At 38.3% G+C, this 11,938-nt stretch overlaps 1 protein-coding gene across 1 annotated transcript in view; it reads right to left on the bottom strand.

Annotated features, from left to right (window-relative positions):
• Dnah14 (dynein axonemal heavy chain 14) overlaps nt 1-11,938 on the bottom strand; it is a 322,248-nt gene that overhangs the window by 249,366 nt on the left and 60,944 nt on the right. The window contains 3 exon segments of the mRNA XM_029559013.1: nt 1,960-2,329; nt 2,806-3,147; nt 10,421-10,765. Of these exon segments, the coding sequence (XP_029414873.1) occupies nt 1,960-2,329; nt 2,806-3,147; nt 10,421-10,765 (1,057 nt within the window).

The following is an 11,938-nucleotide window of genomic DNA, read 5'->3' as shown; positions in this document are numbered from 1 at the left end:
ATTAGGCAAAACACTCACACACATAAAATAAAAATACTCTTTTAAAAAGAAAGCATCCCAGCATTCATGAGGCTGAGGCCGGAGGATTGTTGTGAGTTTGAGCCCAACCTGGGACATAGAGAGTTCTAAGCCAACCAGGGCTACAGAGTAAGATGACAGAGATATATATATATATATAGAGAGAGAGAGAGAGGGAGAGAGATAGATGGCACACATATACACATTCAGAAGACTGCCATAGGCTTTGAGCTTTTACATTTTGCTAAGTAAGGAAGACAATGAGGGAAAAAATCCACCTTCACTATCATTTTATAAAAAGTATTTCAACACCAAAATGCAAAAAATGACAACACTGCCATAGTACACTAAGACCTCTTTCTTTTGCCATTGACAGACCAATGAAGAAACTTAATATCTTATACAATTGAAGTTTCCTCTTACAATTTTCTTGCTCTATTAAGAAAAGGGGAGAGAATAGAGGAAAAAAAAAGAAATACTGGGGACTCGGGAAAATTAATGTTGTTATCTTACATTTGAAAATCCATTTTGTACAGATGGATTTTCTCCTTTAAAGGCACACTGAACAGTGATGTCTTACAAGACAGGGTTAAATAGGCCAAGAGAATAGCTCAGGGTAGTGCCAGCCTCATCTTTGGCATTCAGTGACAGTTTATCTGGGAAAATATGGGTAAACAGAATGTCTACTTGTTATTTAACATATTGTTCTCCAAACCATATGAAAAATGTTGAGAAAATGTACACAAATGTTATTACTTTTATGTGTATGAGTGTATTGCCTGCATATGTGTAAATGCACCCATGTTATGCAATGCCAGAATGTCAGAAGTGGGTGTAGGATTTCCCTCAAATTAGAGTTATCAATGGTTGTTAACCACCATGTGGGTACTGGGAATTGAACCTGGGTCCTCTGCAGGAGCAGCCAGTGATCTTAACCACTGAGCCATCCGTCCAGCCCTCACGAATGTTATTTTAAAGCAGCGAGAATATTTTTCTTTTTTCTAAACATTGTGATACACACATACACACATATGCATACACACAGATGTGTACTTGTTGGTTTTTTTTGGAGGGGTTGGGGAGAGGCAGGATTTGAGACAGGGTCTCACCATGTAATTCAGGCTGACCTTGAACCTCTTGCCTCTACCTCCTGAGTGTTGGGATTACAAGGATGTGTCACAAATCCCTGTTGTGAAAGTTACATTTATTATATAGCTTATTATACATTTATTTGTTTGGGTGGTGCTGGGGATTGAACACAGGGCTTCGTCAGGAAAAGTACACTATCTCTGGGCTAATCCCTAGGTTATATGATTTAACAGAAAGCAAAATAAAGATTTTGATGGACTTTTAGCTTCAGGTATAACTGAATAATAAAGGAAACAAAAAGCAAAGGCAGGCCAGGTTAAACCCAGTTTTCCTTCAGGAAAGGACATAATGAAAGAGAACGCTGCCATGGGTGCAATGTGTCTGCACAGGCAACACTTCAAACCTGATGACTAGTATAGGGAACTCTCACAGGTACTTTTATGTGCTTTCCCACTGCTCAAAGGATACTTTAAGCATCATATAGAATTTAGGTAGAGATTCTGCAGGCAGGCTTTTATCATCAAAATATCTCTGGTTAGAACTCTGAGAATCAAAACAGATTCTGATATATCTAGAGTTCAGCTCATAGAACCAACTTTAAAGGATACAAAACTGTTATTACTTGGGTGTTTTTGTTTTTGAAAGGCTTTAATTTGGTTCTTTCTTCAGCAAACAACTACCTAAAATCATTTATCTGTCTCTGCAGACACAATGGTCACCCCCTGAGAACAGGCACAAAAGTCAGGCCAAGGACAATGATCTTACTGGCCAAGGAAGGCAGGAAAACTCAAGAAACACACTTTTACCTTACAGGAAAACAAAAAACAAAAAACCCAAGAAGCACACTTGTACCTTTTTCTAGTAAAAGAATTATATGCAGCCACTTGGAAACATTTCTTTGTACTAAATCTGTGTCGATACTTTGAAGAGAACAATTCCTCCATCCCCAGAATAGTGTTCCCCACTCATCTTGTGCTTCCCACAGTAATTTCCTCAGCATTAAGTCACGTTCAATGTCAGAGATCTCTGTGATCACAATCTGAGTAATTTCCTCCATATTAATAGAATATATATGAGATTGGGAGTCATCATATTGTTCCTGATAGCTTGAATATGTTTTCATTTTGTGAGTCAAATTTACAGATTCTTCTGAGAGAGACTGGATCATTTCCATCGCTGTTGGCACGGGGGTACCAGAACTTAACAGATCAGGACTTCTTATCTAAAAACAACAGTGAAGACATTTTAAGAGACCAAAGTCTTCAGAATGCAAAAGTGTTTTCCTGGCAACTACTTTAGTAAATAATCTGATTTTTAACACAATAAGGTGAGTGAAACTGGAACTATTCTTACCTTTTGACCTAAAAGCACAGAATGATTTTAGAAGAAGTTTTTTTTTTGGCCATATTTTAAGAGAAGGGGTCCTTCTGACAGGTCTTAAAGCACCCTGCCACACTCTTTGTTACCTATGTTCATTCAAAGATGAAGAAAATGCTAATTCCAGGACGAAGTTATTGAAAATAGATATGTAATATTATGTCCTATCATCACACATCATCAAGATTCAATTTTTGAATCCCAGGGTAAAATACATTGGATTGAATTATTTAGCCATGACTCCACAGAACACAAATACCTAACTGCATGACATGACACGAGACCAAGATTCAAAGACTAGCAGGAAACAAGAACGCTTACTTTATCTTTCAAATTACTGACATCCACTCGTAGAGCAATGATGCTTGCTTCCAAACTGTTCCTGAACCTGGTTATGGTTGCTTCTTTATTTGTGGCAATTAGCTTCATAGCTGTTTTGAGATGACCAAACTTGACTGAAATGATTTTGTATATGGCAACTTGTTCTTCAGAAACAGGAATCTGGTAATGCCTTACAAGAGAGTACAGCTGAGAAGCTGTTGCAAACTCTCTTTCTAACTCAGCTATTTTTGAGGAAATTTCATGCAAAAAATCAAAGAGTTTCACAAATTCATCTATTTCCACAGGCTCATAGTCCAGTTGTTGCAGCGAGGCCTCCACAATCTGAAATTATTGACAGGAAAGCCATAATCATACAGTAAGTTTTCACGATTTTAGAAGGCTCCCATTTTTAAGTTAGAATTCTTGCTTCCATAAATGTAATTTCAGAAAAAAATAAGATACAAACTAGATAGAATTCTAAGTATTATTTAAAAATTAGAACATTAATATGATCGAATCCTTCAACTGTTAACTGAAGGCACCTGGATATATCTCACATGTTAAATAAATGTTATTAAGACATACCAAAGTACTCTATGGGTAACTTTTCAAAGAAGTTACGTATAATGTGGCTAGTGAGCGTGTGGCTGGAATACGAGGGTGCACGATCACGGCTGGGTTGAGCATTTCTGTTCCATGTTCTCTACTGCGTGCCCTCATTTGAGCCACACAGGATGCAGATTACCTCTTGTTCATCTTGTATGCACACAAGACAACGTGAATTTCAAATTAGTCTAAGACCAGATATATGGTAAGCTACAGAACAATGATTTAGCTCCTAATCTGAAATCCTATTCATTTTATGCCTAGTTATGGAATTTTTGAAATTGTATTTGCAAAAGTGAGAATTCTAGCTTAAAACAATAGTCTTCTAAAATAGTGAAAACTTACTGTATTATCAGTTTTATGTTAATAATTTCACCTTTTTAAAATCTCCATATAACATATTTTTTTGTACAACTTCCATAAAAATTTTAAAGTAACGTCATTTCTGTAACCAAATTACATGTTTTTTCCATATTTTTCTGGACTCATACTCACTTATTCACATAATTAAGGAATCAAAGTTAGTTCAATTTTCAATCTTTATAGACTTAATTCCTTCTATAGATTTTTAATTTTTCAAACACTTTATTTGATTATAAAAATTGCAATACAAAAAGTTTATAAAGTAGAAAGTCACCCGTATCTTTTTACCCAGAGATAACCACTGTTATCATCCACCAAAATTTTTACTATTATGTGTATCTGTCTCTCCACAGAATTATATGAATAAGACTTAAAATCAGAATCAGAAAGACATATTTGATTCTCAGCCAGAGTATTTTCTGTGTGAATCTAAGCAAAGAGCTTTCAGAAGCTTGGTGTCCTCATCTGCAGTTCTGAGGTTCAAACAAGATAATTTGCTAATGCATTTATAATAATGTCTGGCATATTTGGAAAATGCATTGAGCTTGGTCAGGGCAGCAGACTGAGCAAAACGAGCTTTGTCTTTAAAAGGTATATCTTAATTAAATGCCACAAATAATTTTAAAATGTAGATACAGAAAGTAGGTAATCCCAATTTTGTGTAAATCAAGAGTAGAAAAAGCTGATGTATACCCACATATATTTTATGAAATGAATACATACTGAAATAAAAAACTAAAGAGTGAAGTTGTAAGAAAAAAATATAGACCAACTTCACTTATAAGTATGAATGTAAAAACCACTTACTACACATATGCTAGTGGGCTAAATCTATCAAGTTGGATGTGAAATTTACTTTGGGAAGCTAATAATTCCATACATTAAGAAAACGAAAAATTGCAAAATTATCTCAATAGGTGTAGTTAATAAAAAGCATCTGATAAAATTCACTTATGATGAAAATTCATCAAATGAGGGCAGGAGACTTTCACCATGAAGGAAGACACCTGAGGATGTGCAACGCTTAGAAAGAGGGTAAGTAAACAGAACTTTCCAAACAAGCTCCTGGGGGAGAAACATCTCAGAGACAAATACCCGAAACAGCAGCAAACATGGTTCCTTTCACTACAGAAATGTGACTCGCAGTGCCACTTTGTACCAGGGATGTTATAGGAGCACTGTGGACAATAATAGGAGTAAAGAGAAGAGGATTCTTTAGTGACCAAACCCTTGAAGATGAGTTTGAACAACTACCTGCCTGTGAAAACACTTTCCCATTGCTAAGGCACCAGATAAGAGATCATAATACAGGTGTAATACGTTATAAGAAGGAAGAGGAAGGACTTTTTCACACTACACCACAGCTGGAAAGATCCACCATCTACTAGGGAGGAGACACCATCATAGCAGAACCCGCACACCAAACAGAACTCAGCCCAGAATAAAGCTGGTACTCATGAACTCAGCCTTTAGCTTCATCTCTGTGCCTGTCCAGACCCCATGGTACCATGTCTCAGGTCCACAGAACAGACTTGATCTTGACTGTACCACCACAGAAAACTCTTAGCATCAGGCTAGTTCTGCCAATAACCCTGTGTCTGCCTCAGTGTCAAGGTGGTCCCAGACTTCAGACCTATTTCAGGAGACCCAGTCAGTAAGATTCACTTAAATGAGTCCAGGCTCTAGGCATGCCCACTTGCTGACACAGGTACCAGGCAAGCCAGCCCAAGTACTTTAGCAGTACTTTGGCCCATGGGACATGCCAGACAGCATACCCCAAACTGATGGACAGCTGAACTTTCTCAGAAGAGTCAGTCTGGAAAGTTGGTGTTCTCAAGTATGCAGATACCAGTGCATGGCCACAAGGATTAGGAACAACCAGGGAACCCTGACATCACCAATAGGACAAAATAACATGCATTTAATCAATTCTAAGGAAATAGAGACATGTAAACTGCCTAACAAATCCAAAGTGTTTTAAGAAAGGTCAATAAACTTTAAAAAAGAAAAATTTGATAAAACGTCAAAACAAAAGGTAGCCAGAATAAGAAATTTAGGAGACAAAGAAAATCAAAACAAATATTGGAGTTGTAAAATATAATGGAAAAAACGATAGCGGTCTTAAACAGCAGAGAAGATTAAGCAGAGGAAGAGCTATGAATGAGGACGGCACAGTTCGAGCGCTATGGGAAAGAACACAGATACTGAATGTTTTGTATAATCACTGAGACCTTCAAAATCAGGTAGTTGGAACATAACTTTCCCTATCCAGACTTCTCAGGCTTTTTTCTCCCTACTGGTTCAGCTCATAGACACGATCTGGCTCTGTTCCCGTCCTTCTACTTGCAGGCTAAAAACTGCTTTAATACAAAAATTCATGTTTCCATCTGCTTCTCTTACTTCCAGGGCCACAATCCTGTACAGCCCATTATTCAACAAAGAAAAATATTTAATATATTTTGTTTAGCACTATGCTTGCTTATGGAAAAACATTAAATGTAGCATTTGTTTCTCAATCACAGCTGAATTGGAGGTTTGAGCTATAGGGAGTCCCATAATCAATGCTGGTAAACATTTTCATTCTCATGTAATTAAATCTAGCAGATAGAAACAGATACCCTAAGAGTATGCAATACAAGTGTTGCATAGCATTTTTCTTAAAATAGAAAACACATAACTTCTATTTAGTAATGATATACAACTAAAGCACCAAGCTGTCTCAGGGAAGACTAACAGTTGGGAGGGAGAGGGAGCTATAAGCTTGAATCTCACTTTTAGAAGAGGGGAGACTTTGGAAATGATGCCATTTTAAGGTCTCATTTTACTGGCAAGAGGCAATGCCATGGAGCCATCTCAGAAAGAAAAATATTTTGGTTTTTATTTCCTAGCAGAGAAACGCCTCATGAGAATCAGAAGGAATGTTACCCTTAAGGAAATTACAAAGTAAAACAGAACTCTCCAGATGAAAACCGTAAAAAGGGACGATAACATTGATTGGCTAAGCAAAGCAATGGGGCACAGCCAAGAAAAGGCACCAAAACTACCAATTTGAAAGTTAAAAATTATCCTAACTTTTTACTTTTTCTCCCACATTCCCAATTTATTTATTATTTTTATTTTGTGTGTATGAGTGTATTGCCTGGATGCATGTAAGTGTACCCGTGTTATGCAATGCCTATGACGTCAGAAGAGGGCATCAGATTGCCCTGGAACTGGAGTTATAGACTGGTTTTAGCCACCATGTGGTGCTGGGAATCAAACCCAGGTCCTCTGCAAAAACAGCCAGTGCTCTTAACCACTGAACCATCTCTCCAGCCCCAACTCACACACAATTTAAATGAAGAACTACCTTTGGGTGAGGTTCACACTAACACTTGAGAATTTTCTGGTCACTTTTAAAGTATTATAACTGAAAAAATCCAGACCCACGTAATGGTCAGCACTCTAAGCTGTGTTTAAAATGAGAGTCTGCAGTAGGGAGGGCATGTGATCAGCTGAGGTCCTTTCTGTACCCGGCAGTTGTTTTCCTGACCCCTCCAGAGCTGCAGTAGAAACCAGAGGCGGGAAGAGGCAGGAAAGGTCTTCCTTGACTGGTGATGTCTGAATTAATACAGTGAGCTGGGCAGATGACCAGAGCTGAGCCTCCTCACAGGGAGCGCTAATAGACTTCCAAGGGATTCCCCATTTGGACTCCGCAAAAGGAATTTTCTGGTGCTGTGTATCTTATTTAGGATTAGGTTAAGCTATGGAGCAAAGAAAAATGAAAACTGTGACAGATGTTTATTTCTCTTTTTAAACTGTTTTTCTTTCCACCCCACTCCAAATTTACTTCTCTTTAATTTAGAATTAGAAGTTGGCAGTCCAGGGTGGGTATGGCCGCTCTGCTCTATGAAGTCTTCAGAGGCTCAAGTTGTGTTCAGTGACCCCCTCCCCGCCCCCTGCAGTCCTCAGCATGCACTCCCCCCACTTAATTACTAAGATGAAACTCACATTGTCACAATCATGCTGAGAGGAGAATGGGGACGAAGAAATAAGAGCTGTCCGCCAGCCAGTGGTCTTTTAAGAATGGAGGCCTAGGTGCGCCTGGCAAAGGTCAACTTGTATGTGAAGAGCACACATACCACTCTGCTGTGGTACGGTGACAGGGGCTCACTTGTAGCCAAGGTATTGCATAGTTTTTCAGGGCAACTGGCGTTAGATGGGTTCAGTCTCTCTAATGTTGAGCTTTGCGTTTGAGAAGGCTAATTTCAAGCAAATATTAATCATATATTTCAGAATCATTGTATTAGTGATAAAAGTAGTATTTTTTTTTCCTGCCAGGTGTGGTGGTTCACACCTTTGATCCCAGCACAGGTGGATCTTTGTGAGTTCAAGGCCTGCCTAGTATACCAAGCAAGTTCAAGGGCAGCTGGGGCTACAGGGGGACCCTGCCTGAAAAAGACCAAAAAAAGTATTTTTAGAAATCTCTTTTCACCTTACCCTGTTGTAATTTCCCTAGCTGGCTAGCTCAGTACTCTGGCAAAAAAAAAAAAAAAAAAAAAAAAAAAAAAGGACTAAATTTTAAAAAAAGTTTAAGAAAAAGGTTTAAGAAGCAAAGCCAAGCAAACAAAAACCAACCAGACCAGGGTGATCTGTTGCAGACTCTAAAAAATGAAATTCAAACATGAGTTTCATTTGTGAGCTCCCATTGCCTGATGTGGAAGTATCTACTTAGTACCTGCTCCAATCATACCTCCTTTAATACTGAAGTAAAAAAAATCGGTGATCTGTTGCAGACTCTAAAAAATGAAATTCAAACATGAGTTTCATTTGCGAGCTCCCATTGCCTGATGTGGAAGTATCTACTTAGTACCTGCTCCAATCGTACCTCCTTTAATACTGAAGTAAAAAAAATCCCAATTCTTCTGTATGAAAAAAAAATAAAAAAATAATGATTAAAAAAAAAAAAATCCTGAGTTTGGTTGAGGTCCACTAGGCACAAAGCCTAGTGAAAAGACCACGTGTCTTTTGGTTTACAGAGGAAACCCATTTTCTTTCAGGAGGTGAGGTCACATAACTCAGTTTTGGTAATTATAAGCAATATGGATGGCTTCTGGGAAATAGCTTTAAAAGTAGAACTTGGAAATCATCCTTTTTCCTGCTTTCTTCTGCCCTGTTGACTAGAATGAGAATGTGATATCAGACAGGTGGCAACCATTTTGGATATGTGCACTGACTGTCATGCTCAAGGGAAGGCATAGTCAGCCCAAAGCAGCCAGAATTCCCAATGGCTCCATGGAGACCCAGCAGACCTGGGGTGTCTCTCTGTGCATTGCTTTCACCAGACAGAGAGATTAGTTCCTAACTTGTGTCGGCCACAGTTTTCATTTCGTTTTCTGTTATATGCAACTGAATCAAGTTAATGTTCCCCTACCACTGTCCTTTCAACCCAGTGCTTCCACAGGACTGGGGCTCCCTTTCTAGTAGCTAATATTTTCTCCTAGAAAGTTGTCCATGGTTCACCCAGGGTTTGTTAGATACTTCTACTAGTATCTTATGCTACATTGGACTCTGTATATGAAGAATGAAGCTCTCTTCTCACCGTTATGTTCTGAGTCCCAATTGATGGCTAGCATAACAACGTTACATTTGAAAAGTATCTGTGGTCTGGCTGAAGAAAATGATAAATGACAGCTACTATCATAAATTCATATCCTTTAGCAGGTCTGGGGTACAACTCGGTGTGGGTATAGACAATGGTTAGCAGGTCTGGTGCACAACTCGGTGTGGGTATAGACAATGGTTAGCAGGTCTGGGGTGCAATTCAGTGTGGGTATAGACAATGGTTAGTACACTAGGCAACATATTCATCCTAGAAACTTAAGTCTGTTTTCAGATGTTCTTACCTTCTCAGTTCCCTACAGAAACTCCAAATGACTGCAGTCTTAGAGAGTTGCCCTCCTAAAAGATCTGTCCCCAAAGACAGCCCTAGGACACAGTGAAACTCTGATACGCATTAGTATTCAAAGACTTACCTCAGATTCTCCATACCATGGTGGAGCTTATGTTCTAGTGGAGGGCATGGTGAACACACAAGTGTATAAAATAACATCACGTTAGACCAAACAGAGATGGAATGTGGTATGGGATCACAGTTTTAGATGTGATTGTAGAAAGTGTTGAGGAAAGGAGATTTAATCAAAACCATGAACCACTGGGGAGAAGGCTCAGTGGGGTAACGCATTTGCCATCCAAGTGTGAGGGCCTGAATTTGGATTTCCCCAAACCCACATAAGGCCAGACACAACAGCATGCATGTCTGTAATCTCAGTACTCCTGTGGCAAGATGGGATACAGAGAAAAAAGAATTCCTAGAAGTTCACAGGCCAACTAGCCTGGCTTACACAGTGGCGAGCAAGAGACCCTATTTCAAAAAAGGTGAAAGGCAAACCCATGCCCAAGGTTGTCCTCTGTCACCATAGCACACGCTCCCACACTCACACTCACATATACACATACACACAAATATAAGATGGAAAACAAAAGCAAATATAGTAACATTACTTTGGAATTTTCTGAGGATAATAGCACGTGTATTTGAGTGTATAACTTAGTTATAATCTGATCTGAAATACTTTTATGAAAAAGGAAAATTTTAAAGACTTACTTTCAATAGATAAGCATTTTTTTCCTCAATTGCAGATCTTAACATGTTGTGGCTCATTTTTATGACGTTATCAACATATGGTAAGCATTCCAATTGATAATTCAAACTTTTAACACTAAAAATACCAATACGCATCTCAATAGTCATAGTTACAATCTGTCTTAGGTAGTTTCTGAATTTATGTAGTATAGTTTTAAACTCTGATGAAGTTAAGTTTTCCATTGATGGCATTTTTATACTCATGACTTTGGCTTTTTCTACCATGGTACAATACTTTAGAAACATGCAGCTGTAATCATTAACTAGGGCCATTGATTTACCAATAATGGTCAGCAGACTCACAATCTGTAAACAAAAATGTTAAAAAATTACTCAGAATTTTTATTATGGGATTGAAAATTTATGGTTTAATAAACTAAGTTTCTGTTAAACAGTCTTTGTGCAGTTCATTTTGTTTAGAACTGCTATTAAGTATCAAAATATGTTGGAAACAAGACTAAGAAATTTAGATAGCTAAAATGACATTTATGCAAAGGCTTATTTGGTTATTTCACTTTGTAATTAAGATGCTATTTTGAAGTATGTACTGTAGAGATCAATTCTGTTCACTGCTTGTCACCCCATTTTTGAAGGATTTGCTCTATACAGAGCCCAGAGAAGGCCTAGATATTTATTACCTCATCCAATTCCCAAGACACAGCTAATTTGGATAGGGGAGAATACAGAGCCAAGCTGAGACAATTATATTCTATTCTGGATTTGGACAAAAATGTAGTTAGATGGTAATGGAAGGGCTGGGGAATGGCAGTCAACACACGGCAAGCCTATGATAGTAACAAAGTCATAAAGGAGAAAGCTCATTTTCACAGTGGAAATTGGAAAAAAAAAGCTATGATTTGAGGCACTATGGGGGAAGACAAGTGGAGAGAGAAACTGGAATGGTTCTCCACTTGCCATGAATTACATGAATTAGGGTAGATTCTCCACCTGCCATGAATTAGGGTAGATTCTCCACCTGCCATGAATTAGGGTAGATTCTCCACCTGCCATGAATTAGGGTAGATTCTCCACCTGCCATGAATTAGGGTAGATTCTCCACCTGCCATGAATTAGGGTAGATTCTCCACCTGCCATGAATTAGGGTAGATTCTCCACCTGCCATGAATTAGGGTAGATTCTCCACCTGCCATGAATTAGGGTAGATTCTCCACCTGCCATGAATTAGGGTGCTCTTCATTTTTCAGTAAATCAATTTCATGTAATACATTCAGTGGGGCTCAGCTTCCTAACAATCACTTCCAAAGATATACTCTCTCTAAACTTACTTTGTTTTGGTAGTGAGAATCCTTTTCAAAAAGGATCTGAAAATCTGGCCATCTCGTCTTCTTATATTTGATGATACTTTCTGTTCCAGTAGACAAATCCCGAGATGAAAGAAAATCAATAAAGGTATGCAGGCGAGGATCTCGGTGAAGAGGAATAATTGTGGCTAAAACATAAGCATTCAGAAATTAGTAT

The sequence above is a fragment of the Nannospalax galili genome, unplaced genomic scaffold (genome assembly GCF_000622305.1).
Source record: "Nannospalax galili isolate Female #2095 unplaced genomic scaffold, S.galili_v1.0 scaffold368, whole genome shotgun sequence".
Classification (NCBI taxonomy): domain Eukaryota; kingdom Metazoa; phylum Chordata; class Mammalia; order Rodentia; family Spalacidae; genus Nannospalax; species Nannospalax galili.
The sequence above is the reverse complement of the archived record's forward strand: the minus strand, read 5'-3'. Positions and strand labels throughout refer to the sequence as shown.